Here is a 22,651-nt window from a genome sequence, read left to right as displayed (position 1 = left end):
ATGTTGTAAGACTATTTCAAAACTTGAAACCCTTTCATCATTGATTATGGCTCATTTCTCATTCAGACTCACGTTAGTACCCACAGCACTAATTCTGCATCGTGGCATCAAGAGCAAATGATGACTGCTGAGCTAATCTTAAGAAAGCAATAAATAATTTGCAATTAATCATCTGTTAAAACAATAATCCTTTTGAAACACTCTGCAGTGCTACAGACTTCATGCAATGGGATGAATGCAGCTGCCTAGAAATTGTTTCTGGATGTCACAGCACTCTCTGAGCTGGGTTTAGGGAAACAATGTCAAAACGCTGCCAGTTTTACACAGCTGAGATTAACGAAATGATCAAATGGATGTGAGATGCACTGAACTCCTAATTCACGTAGAAAAGAGACCTTGCAGCAGCCCAGCACACCACAGAGCTGTTACACACCTGCATTTCCTCTCTAATTACACTGCCCGTGACTAAGTTTGGCGGGGGAAAAAAGCCAATTCCAGTCCTTTGTTTCTAAAACCACAATTCCCCACTTGCCCTTGCCTTGCTCAGACCCACATGAAAATTGCTGTCACTCCTCCTGTGCCTCCTCCTCCCACCTCTGCAGATCCCACTGCCCCCAGAAAGTTTCATCCCAGAGATCCAGACCATCCCCAGCAGCTCAGGCCCTTTTCTCCACCACAAGCTCAGGAATTACAAATCATTTCAGAAATAAGATCTTGATCACATCAACTCTGATGCACCCCACTGCACTCATTAAGCTTCATTTCTCTGTGCAAAAGCTGGATTTATTACTTTCTGTACATTATCCAGCAATTTGGAGACCTAAGGAATGCTCCCACAAAATTCATCAGTTGCTCAGCGTCAGTTCAAAGCTGTCAAACCTGCTGATTCATTTCACCAGCATTTACTGTGCTTCATTAATTCTAGATCTAAATGTTTTCAACAAAATAATGAAGTTATATATAACTCAAAGCAGCAGCACCAATAAATCCTTCAAGCCTTTGGCAACTCCTTTAATCCAGAGTAATCATGTTTCCTTGTATAACAAGTCTTGTGATGTCTGTAATAGCATCTCACTATAGTAACAGCAGCCTTCATGTTAGAGTTCTCTTGCATGCCTCGAGTATTAATCAGATCCCAGATTTAAATATGAAATTAGAGAACTCTTGATCCTCTTCCTGAAACAGATATGCCAATCAGAGCCCCCCCAACCCCCCAAATTTAAAACAAAGTCCAATAAAGATCAGGCCTGCGGAGTTGTTGATGCTGGAGTCAGACACTGCAGTTTGTTGGTTATTGCTGTTCTTTATTACCTCATCCCTTCACATTACAATAACAACTCTACACAGTCTCTTCTATAGGCACTTCTCTCTGCCACAAGCTCTTTTCTTCCGCTTTTAACCAGAAGAGAGTAAAGAAAAAAACTCACCAGAATGAAGGATTGCAGACTTCATGCTAGAGCTGAGAATATCATTCGCCTTTGAATGAAAAGGACTCAATGATCAAAACATTTATTCTTCAATTTAGAAATTTCTTAATGAAAACAACATTCTTCTATTTCGTAAGTGACCCTAAATCCTAGCAATTTTCCAAATACACAGACTTTCTTTCTAGTACTGTCCTGAAAACTCCTGCAGCATCCTCCAGCAGCTCTTACTCACAGGGATGTTACTACTGACCAACCTTGCTTGAATTTATCTCACTTTGCAGAAAACTTTGTGACCTTTACACCCCAACTTAACTAAATGATATTTAACAGCATTACTTCCTTTTCCCAAATCTCCCATAGCCATCCCTAATGTCCACCACATAAAAAGAAAAGTCACAGTCAGCTCCTTGAACTTTATCGACATGTTTGGCTATAATCAAGATTTTACTTTGTTGAGCAATCCAAATATAATCTGCAGGCACAAATCTATGAATTAAACAATATTAAATTGCATCTTACATGCATTCAACAATTGGATCCAATACTAAAGTCTGGATTAAATCCAGAAAGCAGAAGTATCAAATAAGTAGCCCCAGCCAAGGCTGAAGCTGTAATTCCAAGACAGGCAGGCTTTGAGGTATTTCATTACCCACCTAAAAATGTGAGCTTGTGTTTTACAGTTTGGACTCGCTCCAAAGGCTGTCCCCAGTTAATCCAGGCCTGCCTTTGGGGAGCCCAGGACAGCTGGAGAGGATGCTGCCCGTATCAATATCCGTGTGATGGATGTGTGCTGGCAGGCTCGGGCAGCAGGCAGAATTCAGGAGAGAATTCTCTCACAGGAGCCTGCCTGTTCCACTGGGGCAGCAGAGAAAATCTGCAGCGCTGGGAAAGCAGCCCCAGACCGGTCTTTAGAGCACTGCCAGGGCTGCCCACAGTGGGACAGCTAAAATAGCACACCCAGCACTCCCTCACACACAAAAGCTTCAACAGAGGCTCTTTAATTCTTCCTCTGAATGAACCTCAGTCATTTACTTCCATATTTCTTGCAGTGAACCAAACTCATGCAAAGAAGTTTCTTTTAGAGGCTGGAAATAACATCTTATTTTGCATTTGCATCTTCTCTGCCTGTTACCCTTTTCAGATCTAGTAAGAATTAAAATCCAGCCTCAGGTTCATGACTGCCTGTCCCTGAAAAGAAGCCCAAGGTATCAGAATTTATTAGATATGAGCCTATTGCCTGTGGAGGAAGAGATTAAATGAGTTTTAGTGCTTGAATTACTCTTGCAGAAAGGCGAGCACAGCACTCCCAGGTACAGCACCACCAGTGTTTTCACAGGCACCATGTGTGGCAAAGGCAGATCCAGAGATTAGCACACATAAATCACTCACCCAGGGAGGAAAAAAAAAAGCCTCCCCAGTTGCCAGCTAAGACAACCAACACAAAAATGCATGTTTTTACAGGGGCTATTCAAAGAAATAGCTTTAGTGGGAAGAATGAGTCATGGGCCAGCAAGCTTCACACACTGCAGCTACTCAGAGGGAGAAGAGAAAGGGAATTAGGACTTAGATGATTATTTTTTTTTTAAATAACCAAGAAGCATTACCAAAACCAGCTGCTGCACTGTAATACTTCTAAATATCTTTGCTATGCCTTCATATTCTCTTCCAGTAGTAGTTTTCTCTTTCTCTCTCTAACTTGCATTTGGGTTTGCTGTTGTTGGCACACTGTCTCAGTAGACATTAGACAAATAAACTTTTCAACAACATAAAGGCTTTTAAAACTGTATCTCTTAACCCCTATCCCCTTGAGAGGGTGGAAAGTGATTGCTTAATTCTTTACAGGTTTACTTGTGCCTCCCTTCTCCCTTTCTGTGACTGACTTTCTTTAGTTACCAAAAAATAAATAAGCCTCTTAGCCGTTATCTCCACCTAAATCACAGTTTGTATCTTTTCCCTAACCATGTATTTTTTTGGTTATTTATTGATTAGCCTATTGGATTTCACACTTGACTTGCAGGGGATTAAATGCACTGTCTGGTGGGCTTGAGTCAGTACTTTACAGCTACAGGAATTTATTTTGTGTATAATAAGTACTTCAACAGAGCCCTTATTTTCAGATGACAAAGTACTGATGTACTTGCACACACAGAGTTTTTCTCCAAATTTATTTCCAGAATCTCACAGCCTTAATGTCATTCCAACTAGACCAGTTTTATGATGTTTACTTTTGTGTTTTAACTGGAATAGAGTCCATTCGCCTCTTGTATTAGAGAGGCCTGTGCCATTAAAGAGCCACTTTGCAATATTTTACACTGCAAGAACCAGACAACATCTGCACATACACCTTCCTACACAGAGATGGCAGCAGAACTGCTACACACAGACTCCAGATCAGCTCTGGGAGCTGATCCTTATCACATCTTAGCCACAGATTTCCTTCCTACCAGGGCTTGCAGCTCAACCCAACTTTTAAAAAGTTCTGTTGTTACATTTCCAGGTCTGGCATTTTCCCCTTTACCAAAACCACTCCTATTTATCCAGTAAAACTGCATTATTTTAAGGTTGCTGTGTAACAACTAAACAACTAAAAATCATCACCACACCTGTAGAACAACAAAAAGCTTTCCTGTATGTGAAAATAACAACAAACTCAGTAACTCATAAACAGCTTTGGCTTTGTGAAATATCACATGTAGGAACAGCTTTGGTGTCCCAGACTCAACACTACAAAATGCAACAACTCATCACTAATTTGAAGCACATTATTTAATCCCTAGAGTGGGGTTTTTAAAGGTTGAGAGACCAAGAAAACAGAAACTCATCCTAAAACTTTTTTTTTTAATGCTATGCTCTCCAAACTTAAAAGTGAGACACTTTCCTCCTGGCTAGTTTTTTATTTTATGTATAACAACGCAGACTTTTATGATGTCTCTTCATGAGGTCAGGAACAACTTCCATTTACAATTTACAAGATGTAACTTTCCAACTAACTGGACCTTAAATCAACTAAAAGAAGTCACTGCTAAGGAAAAATTAGCACTGAAGCGATAAGAGAGAACCAATCCTTATCTTCTCAGGCACAAAGTGGCTCATCTTGGAACCACATCTGGGTTTTAACTACAGCATTGGTCATTAATTTTTATCACTCCTAAGCTATCAGGTGGTTTCTCCAGGAATCCAGCCAATTCCACAAAAACAACTATGTTGCATGGCAGATTTCAGCTGGAAGCCAAGCCTTAATGTGTTCCAAAAAAGCGTTGGGAAAAGGACACTTCAGGAGAACCTGAACTACAGTAAGGGAAAGGAAACACCAGCACTCTGCAGAGATGTTCATTAAAGTGCAAATACCAGGAAAATATTCAAATGGAAAGAGAGCTCAGGCCAGTAAGAGCTAGGTTAGTATTAATTTTAAAGGCTACTCAAATCTGCCTGTTTTATAAATTAGTGCCAACCAAAATTCAGCCAACAATATCTGCATTACAGCAGCAACGTGGATGAGAATCTTTAAACACTCACGCTGGTAAAATTATTCCATAGTTCATAAAGGAAGAAACCCTAAGAGATGGTGAAAATTTCAGCTGAGGAGTAGTTCACAAACCGTTTTCCAAATGAGATTTCCACAGAGAAGCACGTCTTAAAATTGATGTTCTGTTCTTAAAAGTTGTGGTGCTTAATTTCCTGTGTGAATTAGCAACTACTGGCATTAAAGAGAGGCTGTGCTAAATCCCCAGGATTTTTCAGCAACTCTTCACATTGCAATCCACTTCATTTATGACCATCTCCTAGTTCCACCTATATTTACAGGAAAATCAGCTCCAAAGTTGAAAAGAAGCCACTGCTGTTTGTGCAGAAAGGTTTTGTGGTCTGAATCAGATGCTGCCAATAACAAACCACCCATGCACTTGGGGGATGTGATAATTGACTGCATGGCTTCAGCCTGACAGGAATGCCCTCAGAGAAGGCCGGGAGATGCTTCCAGAGGAAACCTGGATTGTCGGGAGGAGGCAAACACGGGTAACAATGAAATACTCTGGTGGGCTCCAAGATGACCAGAGCACATTAATCCCTAATAAAGTAACTCAATTAACACTTGATGGAAGGCTGAGCCAGCCCTGCCCCAAGACATTCACAGCACCTCTGGGTAAGGCTGCAACAATTGGTGTTTATTGAAATCTGGCACTGATTTGTCCAGCAGCAATTTTCTTTTTTTAATTTGAATGATCTACAAGGGCTCATATACTCTTGGACTGAGAAGCACATTGTAGAATTTATGTTCTTAATTAGAATGAAAAAGTTCATCAGCGTGCTTGTCTGTGTTGTGTAATTTCTTATTCTTCACAAGAGAATAATAGAATGCATCTTGAACAGTTTATTCATTCTTCTTTGTGACAAAGAATATTGGAATGGAAGAGATTTGATCCCTAAATTATTTTACGTCTCCTTTACTGGAGATTTTTCCTTCAAAAGAAAAGGAGTCAACAGAGTTTGAAAATCTTTCTAGAAGAGAATTGCTTCCCCAAAATAAAGATTTTGCAGCTTCAGCACAGCAGTTCCCTTCAAAATTTTGGGATGTTGTGTTCATCATTAGCAAAAATTACTCTAAAACCTTAAATAAAGTACAATTTAATATCATTTACTACCACGGCACAAATCAAAACATTACTTCATCAGTTCAAATACTCCCTGTTTAGGTACTGATCTAATGAGGGCAATTAAAATGAGTCATAAAGAAAAGTAGTGCACCTTTGCAATGCTACTGGAGGTGGAGTTCTTATGAAAAGAGGAAAGCCCAGAGTCCCCTTGGGAGAGAACAGCTGATATTGATCACCTGCACTGATCAGTTCTGGTCAGAATGAGGAAAACCTGTAGGAGCCCAGAGTGCCGAGAATATTTCTCTGCCTGTTTTTAAGGGTTCTTACCCCCCTGAACAACACTGGTTTCGCTTCAAACCTTGGAAAAAATTACCAACAGTCAGACAAGAACTAGAAAATACAGTGGTGTGAATTAGGTGATAGACTACTATGTAAGATTGTCACAGGGTGAAAAATTTAGAGGTTTTAGGCTTCTCTTTTTAGTACATAGATAAGAGTAAAAAATATCAAAATGGAGGATTGTTGTTCTCTAAACCTTCTTCTCCTCCTTCTACTACTCCATATTTTGCAGTAAAAGTAGTTTGGAATGATTGGATAGAGAATTCCGCAGTTCCTGCCCGTGTTACTGAATAATTGGTAGGAAAGTGAAAATAATGTACATTTTTAGTAACTACTGGTTAAAATATCTTTAAAAGGCTGTATAAATCTTGATAGAGAGTCTTCACTCCTGCTTTTCTGTGCTCTGTGCTGTACCTGGGTCACGCTGGTGGTTCTGTTCCTCTGATAAGACTTAATAAACAACTATCTGGAAGCATTGAAACTCAAGGAAAAATCTCGGTTTATCTCTCAAACTCCCTGCAAGGACTTTTCAGCAAATTCTCTCCCATCAGGAGGGATTTGATTTATGGCACGGTTCAGTGTCAAAAACCAACCAGGAATTACTGTCTGCAGAAGCTTCATGAGGAACACAGAATGCACATGAAGGCTGCTGCAGTTTCACCGCAGCTGAAGGTACTGAGGGCTTGCCCAGGTTTTTGCTGCAAAGCTTCTTCCCCTCACATAAAAAGTGATGAGATAATAAATTTATTCCTAATAGCACTTTCCATTTTATAGTTGCATGATATTTACTGTGAAATTTTACACAGAGATTTAAACTCTATCAGTGTTTTGACACTATGACAGCAATTCAGTTAAACACATGAAAAAACCCCCATATTAAATAACAGAATCTGTTGCTAACCCAAATGCCATTATTCCATTTCTTTCAGTGGGTTTCTTTTCCATAGAGTTGACATTTCACACAAAAATGATAACTGGCTACCAGCCAACTGTCCTTCCCTTGGCTCCAACAAAATAAAGGACTGCACAAGCCCCTCCCAGCCCTGAAGGGACAAACACACATTTACTCAGATACGTCATGAACCAGGAGTATTTGTGCACATCACTCACTGATGTAAGGCCCAGGAAGAGCATTTCAATATAATGACTGATAATAATTGAAGTTATCAGTGAAGGTATCAGGGGAAAGACAAGGAGCTCATGTTTTGCCAGCAAACAGAGGCACCACTTCACAGGTATTTCTAAACCCTTCCCAAAGCAGCAGAAGGTATCTTCTAAAGCCCAGTGTGGGGCTTGTCCAAAGGCTGGAAAACTCAGTTTGCAGTGTTGTGTGTTGATGTAACAATTACCCCTCCTTGGCCAAGTGGCAGCAGTGAAATCCCACGTTCAGCAGAGCCCTGTGTGAGGGATACATTGATTAAATCTATTTTAGGCATGGAATCACCCAGCACAGTCACCCCAATGCAATGCAAATTTACTTATATTGAAAATCTTCTTTCTCACTTGGACTGTGCTCAGCACAGAAAAAATTTACCATTATTCAAAGATCTGGGAAACACTGCTTGGTGAATGAAGAGAAATGATGACACTAATTGACATCATGAGAAAACTCAAAAACAAAAAACCAACCCACCTCCTGAAAGAAAACAAATTAATCTCTTAATCTCTTAAGAAAGAAATTCCAGGGCAGGCCTGAATCTGTCAAAATGAATTTCTCCTGAAATGCACCAGATTAAAAACATGAAGGAAAACAAAAGCTCACACAGAGAAAAGTCTCAAATATTAATTTTGGGCTACCCATCAGTAATGATTTCTTTAGGAAGTTTTCATAACACCAAATAAAATTAAATTCTGAATAATACTTGGCTAACAGAAAAATTGTCAAGTTACAGAAGTTACTGTTACAATATTGTTGTAGCTGGGTTTTTCTGTTTTGCTTGGGGTTTGGTTTTTTTTTTGGCTATTCAAATGTTATTGTTTCAGCATCAAATACACTGCATAATACAATGCAGAATCAGAAACAAGCAGGATATTTTTAATAGCAAAGCACACTGGAAATTCTGAATTTTCTTCCAAATTTGGACAAGCACAAAGTTCCTTTTTAATACCAGCTGCTTATTCTACAGCCTTGCTCCTCAAGAAATGACTGAAAAATGGTCAGGCACAAACCTCATATAAGTTCAGAAACATGATAAAATAGGGTTGTCTGTATTTTCTCTGAGTATCTGACTAGATTAAAAAAAAATCCTTTTTTTTTTTTTTCATTAATAAGGATAAGGAGGAATGTTTGGGATACAGTAAACCAGCACAGAAAAGGCATTTTGGAAATACCAAACAGGCCTCATTCAGAGACCACAAGAACTTGTCACAGAAACTACAGACACCACACTTTTTGTGAGAGACAGAAACTTGAAGTACAACATCACTGAAGTAAAAGAGCACAGACACAGGACCTACCAGCACCCAAATCTGACCTTTACAATCACATTCAAAAATAGGAACTGTGCTCCAGATTTGATCTTTTTTTCCCAAAGCTCTTTATGACCCTCTTAGATTGCAAGACTTCTACCCCTTCTTGTTTTTCAATCAGTCAGAAAACCAAGTGAAAATTTTATTTCTGGTGTGTGTTTTAGAATCTTCTTTCATCCTGATGGAAGCAGGAAGGGCAGTAAAGTATCCAAGTAATTCAGGAATTGAAATCCAGAGTAAGAAAAGCGTATTTACATTTGTGTCTTATTACAGAGAGAAATGAGTTGAGTGCATATCAGGAAAGCTGTGATTTAGGGTTAGGAAACTTTAGATTGAATTAGAGATTTTAGAGGAAAAGCATCTTCACAGCAGCAAACCCAACACCCTTTGGAGGGTTAATCTGGAGCACGAGGGGAGCACACAGCTGGGTTTAGGGATGCACTGAGCTGGAACAGTCCTGGGTAGCCCAGCCAAGCTCGGACCTGGAAATTATTCACTTTTCTGCTTCCAATTCCACACCTCCAGCCCCTGATTAACAACCCAAGGATGCTCAGGCTGTCTCTATTTTAAGCCCAGCCATTAAACTCCACTACACAGCAAGCAAGGGTCAAGTTTAAAAGTTGAGGTTCGCAGAAAGGAAACAAAGTGATGTGGAAAACAGAAATTGAGTGCTTCCATGAGCTTGGGCAGCTCCCCAGATGAACTGCATCCAGTGGAAACAGGGCCTGAGTGCTGACATGGGAGTTTCCCACAGCTTCCATTGACCTTCAAAGCCAGGCGTGTCACCAGAGGCTCCTGCCCAAGCTGCACAGAAATATCTAACTGGGATTAAAAAAAAACAAACCCCAAAATGTTCCAGAGACCCTAAATTAAAGCCAGATGTAGAAAGAGCAGATGCCTGAAATGTACTGTCAATCCAAGACAGGATAGAAAAGCTTGTTGATGTTATTATTTATTAATTGTAATGCTAAGGAAGTCATGGAGAACATTTCTGATTTCCTGATGCAGCTCATGTTGAAGAAATAGGTGCTCTATTGACTAAAAACCCTGCAACTACTATCAAATTTAAACCACACTAAATCTGTGTTAAAATATTTTGGTCAACAGCACAGCCCTGGAATAGGAATTAAACAGTGCAAATAAAAAAAGATTTTCACTAAGTGAAAAGTCTCCCATATCTTACTGCAAATTGTATTCCTTAAATCTGGGCAACCACACTCTGAGCTAATAATGTGGGGGGAGTTTTCATGGAAATTCAGGCCATCCAAAAATGGTGTGTTTAACAGTCACTCCTACAGAACGTGCACAACTTATCCAGGTTCTCTTTCAGGCAAACTCAAAACTTAGAAGCAATTTCTCATTAAAGCACTTTTACACACACATCATGAAAGCTGCTAAGCATTTAGGTGAATTAAAAATAAAAACTAATAATAAAAGAGGTTCAGTGTGTGATTGCACTGAAGAGCAGCATGACAGCCTTTCTGACCACAACAAAACACTCTTAGTGAAATGTTCAATGAAATGCTCACATTTTAACAGTGAACCTTTTAAAAATCAGCACAAGATTGAGGAGTTCCCCTATCAGATGCAGGTTTATTAATCAAATATCAGGGATTTTATATATGGAATTACAAGCCAATTATGATGTTACTGGGTAAATATAAGGTTGGATGACATCTAACTTCACAAGTCTATTTTCTTTATAGTTCTGGAATAGCACTGGACACATTTTACTAGACAGGAGGAAAGGAAAATCTGCAGTTACCAGAAGCCATTTTTATGGTCTCCAAACGCACCAATAATCCACAAAATCTCTCTGAAGAGTTTGAGTGGAGAAAGGCAGATAACTTCCTACCAGAAAAATGAAACATTCCCATCACAAACCAGGCCATACACACCTGATGAAACCTCTCACTGCTTTTGCTGCAGCCTTTAGAATGTCACAAGAATATCTCAAATCAAAGGAGCACCAATCTTAGCAAATCTATCTAATGGCTCCATTTTAAGGACTACATTCTGCCAAGAGCAGCTTCAAAGCAGCCAGAAACCCAAAAAACCATTTTTGCAGACCTCACACTCCCCAGCCGCAGCGTGAGAAAAAGGAGCTCGAAATACAAGAGAAAAGGAGCTCCAGATACGAGAGTAATTCCACAGAAAAGATATTAAAAGCACTCTCTTGTGCACCTAAAAAATATAAAAATTGTCCCAGCTGATGAACAGAGACTTGTGGAAGACCACAAAACAACCTCTTTGTTTTTCAGAGCCAGCAGTGGCAAAATGTAACAAAAAACTGGCTTTTAATCCAAAGCAAGCAGGAGTGCTCCAGGATCTACAAATAATCTGTCAGCCCTTGCCATTCATAAACACAGATTCATCAATAGATTGGTTAACCCTGCTAAAAGAGATGGATTTTCCCAAAAATACAGCAATCCTATAGGGAAGAATCAAGAAAGCTCCCTGGTTTTATGGTAGTTAACCTAATTTGAAAGCATTAGCTCTGCAAATACTTTGTATGTCAGATTTTCCACCCCTGAGCAGTGATTTCACTGCATAAACCTCACTAAAGAACCCCAGGATTTTTGAAAGGATGCTAATTCTGGGTTTTAAGCTAAACTTTGACTTCAGTAAGTCGCACTAAACTCACACCAGACTCGAGATTTTGTAGAGAGTATCTAAAATTTCATTAACAAACACCTGTACACATTCTGAAGCTGAAAGAGGGATTAATACCTGCAAAATAATACATTACTAACTAATTGTAATTGGTTTTACATTTTCCATTAGCAGCCTAGACACTAAAAGCCAGGCCTGGCAATCAGACTTTAATTATTCTCACTATTAATGAGTGGCACACATTAAAGGGTGCTTGTTTTCCCTTCTTGGATCCCTCTCACATACATATATATATATTTAAATTTTTCCTAGGTATGACCATGCTGATTCAAGAATGCATTAGGTATTTTACAGTTCACATTTCCAGCATCTGCTTCCATTATTTTCAAAGGCTAAAACATGAAACAGAGAGCCAAGTCATCGTTATCCCCCCAAAACCTTATTAAGCAACACTGTGGAGCCCTTTCCAGCTGAAAAAACAGCTCCAGCACTTGCACAGGCTGCAGGGACTGAACAACCACTTCTCAGAGCCAGCTTCAGAAACATCCCTGGGATACAGCCACGCCAAGATTCAGTTATGATGTAGAAGGGGAGAGATACTGGCAGAGGGGGGAAGGAATACAAATCATTGTTAAAATGCAGTATTAGGGCAGAGATCTGTTTCATTTTTTAAGGAACACGCTCAGTATCACAACTCAGTATTGAGTTATCAGCAGTGCTGCTGCCCATGAGGTCAAACACACCCCAGTTTCTTCCCACATTCCATTTTCTGTCACTGGGCAAGCAAACAGCATTGTTTGCCCCATATTACAATCCATCAAGCAGCATAATTACATTTTACTTGACCTAAAATTGCAGTTGATTTCCTCACACCACATAACACAAGCCACTTGCTTCCTTTAAAAGCAATATTTAAGGACTCAGATCCAGAAAGTGACAACGAATTAAAGAGAATGTCTAAACCATCGTGTCAATCATTCTGTAAATCAAATACCACAGCTTGATTCTATCAGCGATTCATTTGACCACATGGTTAATTCTTAAGATCCAAATTTTATTTGCTTACCTCAGCAGCCTGTGTCTCCTGGTGTAATAAAGTTAGACCTGTCAGGTCTTCCAAGAAGGAATGTGAAGAATTAAAAACTTTAGCTAGGAAATTGAACCCTTCTCGTTCATACTGGTCAAGGACCTGCCAAATAAACAAACAGAAAAGTACTTCAAATACAATACCCCAAATCTGATTCATCCTCGTAGTTGGCTCACAGAATAAAGGCACAATCTTTCTGGACACTCAGAAAATGACTGGATATTGCAAACAGGTAAAAATGACAGAGAACAGAACAATCATTTTCCCCAACTCAATTTCTAAAGCGAGGAAAGGTGGAAGTAAGAGGGAAGAGAAGTGGGGTTTAAGATCTCCTGGTTTAAATATATTTTTTAAGCCTAAAAAGAGACAGATGATACAGCAAGAAGGAAAATTTGGCTGCAAAGCCATGAAAGGAGCATTTGAGTTCCACAGAACACAGTAAAAGCCTGTTCCAGGGTATCAGTTCAGGGAAAGAACCATGCTGGGACAGCCTGGAAAATTCCCCGAGTAGGTGTCCAAGCCCAACATCCTCCCAGTCTCCAGAGATCCGTGGTTCTGTGCTTGCTGTATCTTAAAGTAGGCTCTATTTTTCTGCTTTAATTTTCCCAGTTTATCTTTCATTTGGACAATCTTAGAGGCTCCTACAAGAACTGTGAGGTTTTAGCTTATGCCCCTCTCAACCCCTGAGCATGAAGAGCTTTATTTGAGCTTCAGATGAGGATTTGCCAGGCTGATTTCAACCCAGTGGGATGGAGATTGAGGGAAGAGAAGATAAACGTCAAACATGAACACAACTCTACACGTTTTGTGACAGCAGGTAGTCAGAAAATATAAGGAACTTATGTCTGAGCAATCCCAGTATCCGTTGTTTCCTTATTTTTGTTCCAAGTTCTGGTCATTTAATGCCTTGCTCTCAGAGATGAAGCAGCTGAGCTTGATGCATTCCAAACAACTTTTCCTACAGAACTTCAGGCAGCAGAGCAGGATGTATGCAGGGACCTCAAAGCCACACAATATTTAAATAGAAAGGAGCAGAATGTTTGACAATGGAGACAGAGAGGCAGAGGAAGGATCACCAGGATCACCCTGGATCCAGAAGAGGCAGGATTTTCACAAGAGTGGAAATAGTTCCTTTAGAATTCATCAAATCACAACTTACTCTCAACAATCTCACTCTTTCCTAGTTTGACAAATCCTAATGGTCTCAAATACACATTTCATTGATAAAACTGTGGGAACTTGCACAGCCCAACAACATTCTTCAGCAAAACACATCCAGTGAGCTTTTCCACTGAGTCCTACAGGAATTCAAGCTCATTAAAAAACATATTTATATTTATATGAGAGAATTCTAAGTTTATCGTTAAAAATAGACTGGGATCCTCACTCAGACCTTCATGCAAAGCTATCTGATGCATACTTGGATATCAAAAAACACAAACAGAAACAACTGAAACACAACTGTGGAAAGGAAGATGTGGAAAGGAAGATGTGGGAACTCGTGCCTTCTGATCAATGAATCAGTATGACTGTGCAGAAGCTTTTTATTGTTTAAAATACACTCCACTCCCACATCTCACAACTTGACATCATACCCTACTTAGACACTTTGCTTAATTATACATTCTACCTACTTATCTTATATTACTTATACATATCACTCTACTTATACATTTCCTTACTTACACTTTTTACAACTTCTACATAACACAGTACTTATGTATTTTCCCCACTTACACATGTTACTTTACTTACACATCTTACAACCTTTACATGATATTCTACTTACACATTTTATCACTTATCCATAACACAGTACGTATACATTTTGCAACTCCTGTGTATGAGCTCCCACATTGCTGGATTGGTTTCTCTATTCTGTCCATGAGCTCCACACACACTTTTCTGATAATATGATTGGTTTTAATCTAGTGCAGCACAGTCCTTTTTTACCTATTCCTTGCTGTCTTGGTATTTAGTTTTTCAGCTTCTTCTTTCTCAATTCTTTCCCAATTTAGCACAGTTTACCTTTCAGTCCTCGATGAATTCCTGAGGGCTCTAACAGGTGGGGCTCCTGATCCAGGCAAGCAGCACCGAGATGATGATGGCAACAAAACCCATCCAGTGCTCAGCAGCCAAGTTAGTCCAGGAAATCCAAACAACAAGCCAGCAAAGGACAGGGAGCAGATAGAAACCTGTCTCTCTTCTCCCCTCAAACCTTCAGACTGGAGCTTAAAAACCCCTTCTGGGGCTGATGAGCTGCAGCTGAAGGTGGAAAGGCCAGGTGAAGCTCGTGAGGGTAATTCCAGCCTGGTCCCACTCTGAGGGCTCTAAGAATAGCTAAAGATGGTTTGGCTGGGGCACACTATCAAGTTTCAAATACCTTACAACAGAGAGACAGATGTAGGTGATTATCAAACACTTGGAGCCTTCTTGACCACACTTACTCTTCTAAAACAAACAAAACCAGCACTTCATGTTCTCTTATTGAATCTACAGAAATTGTTCTTCATACTTTAAAGATTTATTTAGGGGTTTGGTGGATTTGTACAATGACTGGTAAACATAATCATAAATTAAAAAAGAAAACAGGATTTAAAAAAAAAAAATATTGGGAGCATTTCTTTGTATTTTCCTTGGTGTTTTTTTATTCCTGAGATAAACGAAGCAACGTGAATGTTCACAAGGCAATACAGAGAACTGGACAACTTCAGCATTCCATTTCGGATGCGTCCTCTCAATATTATCCACTAAATACAGTGGGATTGCACTGGGGATTGATACATTTAATGACTATTCTGGGTTTCAGAATTCTACTAGAACAACCCAAGTGCAGCAGTCTCTTGCATGTGGCTCTTTGTGGAGAACAGACACCAATTTCTAACCCTGGAGTGCGTTCACAGCCCTGCCTGTGGGAATTCCTCACACCAGCAGGGTTATCCGACATGCTCCCGTTGCTGGAGTCTGGGGGAAGCACAACCCAGATTTTTGGGGATGCAGGACAGATCAGAGTTCATGGCCCCCTGAAACCATCCCCAGCCTGCACACAACGAAGCTCAGCCTTAGTTTAAGATATTACAGCACCTCAGAGAAATGCAGGGACAACAGCAGCGAGATATTTTGGTCCCTTCCAGGGGTAGAAGATGTAAACCACCTTGGGCTATGCAAATATTATGAGCAGAGCGGGGAATTGAGTGCAACCTTTCTATACACAGCTCGTCTATCAAGCAGCCCTTAAACCTGGCTGGGTTTGTTACTCAGAGAGCTCTGCTTTGATCCTCGCTCCCAAAAACCACGATCGAGCCTGGAGTGAGAATTTCCAGGTGCTGCTTCCTCAGTAAGTGCACGAGTCTGGAGTGCCAGGGTGCTGAGCATGAGGTGCCCTGGTTAATCTCAGAGATGTGCCCAGTCCCTGCCAAGGCCAGGCAGGAATTCCTGAGCTAACCCAGAGGCACCCTGACACCCCCAAGGTCCTGCACTGCCAGGGGATGGAGCACCTGGAACAGCTTTCATTAAATCCAGGAGCCCTTTGTGTCATCAGCAGCACGGACAATGCCAGGAAGTCTCCCATTAAGTGCCTTTTAAAGTATTAATATTAATAAACTCACAGATGCAGGAGTTGCAGGTACATTATTTTTAGACTTTTTTGTTGGGTAGAACTGGGATACATTAATGTGACCAAATCTATTGCTATGGAAAGATTTCCACATTTATTTTCCCCCTGTAGCAACTCTGCTGTGTGGCAGAGACCCTCCATAGTGCCACAATGGCAAACTCAGGTTTGGGTAACAAATCTCACCACACACCCCATATCTTAAAAACCTAAAGCACAACAATAAAGAACATTTTTTTCTTCTAGCAGCAACCACAGAAGCCTGAAAAGCTGTATTAAAAAGTGTACTTGCTGATTATAATGACTTGCTTTTTAGAATGGGGACAGCCTGCTGAATGGAAGTATTTGTTAACTAGTTTTAAATCCAGAATTCCAGCCAACAAACATCAGATCAGGGAGCCACAGAATCACCTGCAGCACCACATTTGCTGCCTGAGCAGGTACCATTAAAGAAGATATCCACTATAATGAAATCCTTTCAACACAGGCAGTGACTGGGAGAACATTTTGGCGCCCTCAGGGACTTTATTTCCCAGCTCAGATGATTAAAACTTTCCAGTGCCACAAAAGGGAGGAACTCCATTAAGCTGCCCACATCCAACCCTTCCTACCCAAATTCAGTAGCAGCTTTTCTCTGATAAATGGAACAGGGCACAGATTTGTTCAGCAGCCATTGAGCAGACCTCAGAAAGGAAAAAGAATGAGGCAAAATAATCTCAGATTCCTGTGCCAGGAGACCACCCAGGGAATAATCACACAGGAATAAAGCCAGTCTGGACAACAAATAGACACGAAAGAACTCGAAAAAATGTTTCCAGATTTAATAAGTGACTGATTTGTTGTTGCATGGAAAGGAAATTTTCTCCTATTTAATCATGTCCAGCAGAGCCCAAAGGCCCATGGCTGGCATGAATTTGCCTTTGCACTTCTGAACAATTCCCTTTGCTGCTGACACCATCCTTGGTCCCACTGTGATCCTCCTGAGGAATAGCTTTACAGGAGGAATGTTCTTGAGAGATGCTATAATTTTTATGATTATTGATCTCAAACCAGTTACTGTCTGACCACAGATGTAAAAAATCCCACCTGAACTCTTCCAGGGAATAAATATATCCCTCCCCAGTCATTCAGGGATGTGTCACTATGCAGCAATTCATTTTCCAAGCAGAAAAAGACCCAAAACTATAAAAGCACAACAAAATACATAATTCTTGCACCCAGCCTGGCAAGCTGGAGCAGGAAGGATTTATTAAGGAACTCTTATCCTCTCCTCACCTGCAGGTCGCTTGTCAGAGCTTAGGAGGAGAGCTGGAAAGCACCAATTCCTTCTGGATTTCATGGCTGCTACAAACACTGCCAGGAGAACCCACATTTTCACACCACCCTCTCCTGCCACATGCAAATCTCTCAGGTTGATGCCACAACCTTGCCTTCAGTCTCCATTTCACAGAGCTCTATAATTGCTTTTCTACATGATGGCATTTTAACAGAACAAATCAAGCTGTGGATGCACATCATCACAACAGGACCAAATTCATGTACTGCCAAAGCTTTCTGAGTAAATGATACCCAGTAACCCATCCTATGAGCAATCTTTTTATTCTGGCCTGTTTACTGAAGTTAAAAAACCCCCAAATCTCATGGCAGAAGGAAAAAAATACAGGCTTGGAGTAAAAGAACTTGCTTGGAAATGAGAAACAGATGTGCAGCCCTGGTGTTATATTCTTTTTAACAGCATTCTGCACAAAGAAGTCTCAATTGCTGGGTACAAAGACATTCAGAAAGAGAATCTGGCTCCAGGATTGCTTTATAGCAGAAAAGTTAATATCTGGGTAAGCAAAAACACAAAAAACAAGCTCCTAACCCAAAGAAACTGGCTACTGATGCAAAATTGGCTCTTGTTTTACTTCTGTCACATCAATTTAAAACTTTTTAACCAGTATTTTACATTTGGTTTGGCTTTTTTTTTTTTTCTTTTCAAAGTCATTTGCATCTGTGGAGCTTGAAACGGTGCTGTTTACTTCCCAGGAAAAATAAAATAAGGACTGAATGCTACCAGATGGATTATTTCCACTAAATAAGATTTCTACCCCCAAAACAAGAGGGTGCTGCACTTTACACTCTGCTTGGATTTAAACATTTCCCTCCCACAAATGGGGCAGATACTTCACTAAACATTTCAGAGTCCCAAAAGAATCCCAATATTCAAGGTTCTGTTTACATCCAGGCCCATCAAATTTCTATTTTTGCACACTGTTCACTCCCTGGTTATCACAGGCCATGCAGAAAGGAGAGAAAACTACTGTTCACTCGCTGAAAAGAGACATTTGGAAAATAAGACAGACATGAAAAAGTCTTGCCAGTTCCACTCTTCAAAATTCAAGGTATCTGCTGTTAAAACAGCAAATTTAATGAAAGACAACAGTGCTGTGAAGAATCCTGAATGAGAAGAGAATAAGCTGAGCCACTGGGACCTTGGGCACTGCTGATATTCAAAATTTGACCACACAGCCATAATTCTGATTTCCTTAAAAAACCCCTCATTCCCAGACTCTTGCCTTTTCACAAAGCTCTCAATTTTTATTGCCATTTGATCCTAAGAAGTCATAAAGCAAAGCCAAATAAGCTGATGCTGTGATACAGCTGTGAAAAAGAAGGCAGTAAAATTGCACTTTTCTGAGGATCATGGAATGATTTTTCAGGGCCTCTGTTCACGGGGTTGGAGCAGGCAAGTCTGACAATATTGCATGAAAAAAAGATAATACTCCAGGAATTGCCCCAAATGTGTGTGTGAATGGTCACACACACTTGTGCACTCACACATGATTAAGTTTTGAGAACAAAGTTGTGCAGAAAGCTGTGCTCCAGGTGTGCACCCGACAAGGCCATGCTGGAAATACTGGAAACTTAGAAACCACAAGGCAAGAATGGCCTAATTTTGGGCTCATGTCCAAATCATTAAATCACCCTCTGCATATACACAAGTCTCTCCTTTCCTTCCCATAATCAGTACTAAAAATGAAAGCAAATCAGTATAAAACCTTAATTAATCCAAGTACAATGTGCTGGAAAATCATTTAAGGAAGAGATTGCTGTTTTAATTTAGAGTAGGAAAGGGGTGATACAAATGAGCTTTTCCTGTTGCTACTTCCTACCCTGACTTTGAATTGCAATGGATGGAAAATGGAGAATTAACTTACTGAAGAATCAGCTCTGAAGGATTTTTTTAGCTTGGGATTTTTCAGTTTCTTTTGAATGGTGAAAAGGAGGAAAGTAGAGATCTTAGAAATTTAAGAAATAACAGTCTAAGCATGGTCTTGTCAACATTTAGTTCTTGGGAGCTGCACACATTCTTTTCTGGAATGATCTCGATGTGCTTCATCAAGTAACCATTTTTTCTGATATGAACTGACAGATAAAACTGCAGGATTTTCATTTTAACCACTCTTCCCTTTCTCAAACACTTCACACAAATTATTTCAAATGTAACAGCATCCCCAGATTCCAGCCAGCCTAAGGAAGTTTCACTGCACGGCACACAAGCTGAAGGCATTCCCTGCCTGAAAACAGGAGTACAGAGAAGTGAGAGGAAAGAAAGGGCTGAAGAGAGAGCACAAGAAAATCAACATCTCCGTTTTAGAGACTGAGAAAGAGGAACAAAAGGGCTTTCTGGTAGCCAGCACCATTAGATCATGTGCCCTGACCTCCCCTGAACACGTGGGTACATCCTTCAGCCCCCTCCCAGCCACCCCTTGCCCGCTCCACGTTTTCCACTGGATGGATATTTACAACTCCATTGATCCCCACTCTGCTTCCTGTCCAAAAGTGATGCTGATGAGCTCATCAGCAGTTGCAGCATGCTTGGCTCCAGCTCGTTCTGGCATCAGTCACCCTCTGTTGTACAGGGAGGCAGAAAGCCCTGCTCCCTCCCAGCCCCAGCCCAGGGGAAGGACAATTCGGGGCAGGATCCTGTGTTATCCGTGCACAGGGACAGGCACCTAACCCTCAATTTTGCCTTGAGGGAACAGTCCAGGAGCAGCCCCCATTGTCTGCAGAGAACCCCTAACGCTGGCAGGGAAGCACGGGCACTTCCTCAACACCCAAGGGAATGTTCTCCTCCCAGCAAAGCAACTGCCTGATGCTGAAAGATGCTTTGGCTGCCTGCACAAATGGGTGCCCCAGAGGCCCCAGCTCTGCAGGGCTGGTTGGAGCCAGCCAGAAGCTGGGAATGACTGGGTACTGCCCAGGAAAAGTCATTTATTCCATCCAGCCCTCCCCTGCCAGCAGCACTTCAACAACGAGGCTGATCTGTCCCACACTGAGCACCCAAAGCTGTCGCTGCCTCAGGCAGAAACTGCAGCTGCTCAGTGCTTCCCAAACCCACAGCTCCAGCTTCAAAATCCATGTTTCGCAGACCATTCCAGAGCAGAGGGTTTTATGATCTGGATGTGCTGCAATACCTATGCACACAGCACTGGAGGAGCATCAGTGTTTTCTTCAAAACCACATTTACTGCATTTCATCAGTTTCTGCTATTTTACCATCTTTTACAATTCAATTCCCTCCACTCTTCCTATTTCAAATGAAACAAACAATTCTGCAAGCACAGATATAGCAGCACTTTAAAAACGTGGACAAATTGAATAAAAGTCAAACTTTAAGTTAAACTCTTCAAAAATATTTGCAAACAAAGATCAGTTTTCCAAAAAGCAAGGCTGATGATCAGTTAAGTTTAAAAAAAATAAGCATCGGGGTAGACAGACACCTGTCAAAGTCTGCAATGAGGGTGCAGAAAAACATATGAGAAACAACAACAATAATAATTAAAATAGAGAAGCATATTGTGTCTCCATGAATATGCACTGATTCCTTGGAATAACTGAACAATAAACTTGGGAACAGAAAGCACTAGGCTGCAAATATGCAAAAATCTCATGGAAGTGAAAAAGAATGACTACAAACTGCTCATACCCAGCCAAACAAAAAACTGAGCTTTTGAGTTCCAGATGGAATCCTACAGAATGAGGGCTGGAATTGTTCCTACACTCAGCAGTGGTGGGATGAACACCATCATCATCATCATCATCATCCCAGCAACCCCACATTGAATATTCCCGAGTTTGAATCCAGCTTAGTGTTCTCCAAGTTTGTTTTTGCAGTTCTTGTAGGCAGGTATTTCAAGGCAAAGTTTTTTAGTTCAGTTTTAACTGACAGAAAAGGAATTGTGTAACAGCTTCACAGAGAGACAACAGGAGAGCACATGGTTGCCATTAATATAAATAATTAAAAATTATATTCTAGGCACAGGTAGATAATTGAACATGTCAATACTAGAAAACTGCAGTGATGCTGTCTTTTTCCTCATTGATAATCCTTTACTTTGTACTAACTGTAGTTAGAATTTAATTGAATTGGAAGAAGAAATATTGGGGAAAAAAACCCAAACAAACCCCCCTTTTAGATACACAAAATTTCATTTAAATGTAACAGAAATACAACCTGTCCGAAATATGACTCCACTGTTTTAAACAATGGCAGGTTTCTTCTTTCCCTTAAACCCCACTATTTTTAAAGTTAAATGCAACAACGGGAAAATTCATTTCTATGCCACCTTAAGAGTAAGAGAAGTCCTAGGTTTAACTCAGAATGCTGCAAATATGCCCAGGTGTATTAATGATGCATTCTTCAAGTCTCCATGAAATCTAGCCAGTACTAAGACAGAGGCTGCACTGTGCAGACTTGTCAAATGTTCACATATGTAAATTAGGGAAATAAGGAAAGTTCTAAATGGACTCAGTTTCACTGACTTCACGTTACAGCACAGCTACAGAAAGAACTCTTAAAACATCCTCTTAATTTTTGAAATGTTCATTCCTGAAGGACAAACATTTCTCCCCATTTCCTTCATCCTTTCTGCAAGCTCTGCAGGAGGATTTTCTTTTTTTTTAGCACAGGAAAGACCACGGCTTTTCCCCCCCCCCCATGACTTCTACATCCACACAATGCTTGAAATGAGAAATGTATAATATAAAAAGATTCAAAGGAGTGTCCCTGACAGATCATCCATTGCTACTGGGAGAAAGCAAATAGGAATGTCTTAGTGCAGTTAGGACAAATCCGAAGGGCCTGGAATCGAAATAAAAAATTATCTCAACTGAAAAACATCAGTAAGTGACAGAACCTTGCAGGTTGCTGTCATAAGTGATCAGAATGATTTCACATAAAAATGCACGCACAGCAGTCAGCAGAGGAGAACAATGAGAGCATTGTTGAGGCTACACGATGATGGATTTCAAAACTGAAACACTCATAAATAACTTACGCAACCCAAGCACTCAGTAAATGTCACAGCAGAAGTGTTTAATGTATTCCTGGGATGGCAGAAAGGGAAAACATCTGCAAGGGCAAGGGAACATCCTGACTGAAAACAGAAATTGTAACGTAATGCCAACAGTACCATCCCTGATCCCAGCGTCTGCCCCTTCGTCACACACAATGAACTGAGAAACAC

The 22,651-nt window shown here is 40.5% G+C and overlaps 1 protein-coding gene across 7 annotated transcripts in view; it reads right to left on the bottom strand.

The window, feature by feature from the left end:
• Positions 1-22,651, bottom strand: part of ATG7 (autophagy related 7) — a 76,694-nt gene that overhangs the window by 34,311 nt on the left and 19,732 nt on the right. For 6 of the 7 annotated variants that reach the window (XM_032121147.1, XM_032121145.1, XM_032121146.1 and 3 more), the window contains one exon: positions 12,507-12,629. In XM_032121147.1, the coding sequence (XP_031977038.1) occupies positions 12,507-12,629 (123 nt within the window). Of the gene's footprint in view, positions 1-7,286; positions 7,756-12,506; positions 12,630-22,651 lie in introns of those variants that run through there. The other variant, XM_032121148.1, reaches the window with a different exon arrangement.

This window comes from Corvus moneduloides, chromosome 11, assembly GCF_009650955.1.
Source record: "Corvus moneduloides isolate bCorMon1 chromosome 11, bCorMon1.pri, whole genome shotgun sequence".
In the NCBI taxonomy this organism is placed as follows: Eukaryota; Metazoa; Chordata; class Aves; order Passeriformes; family Corvidae; genus Corvus; species Corvus moneduloides.
This window is presented reverse-complemented; position numbering and strand designations above follow the sequence as displayed.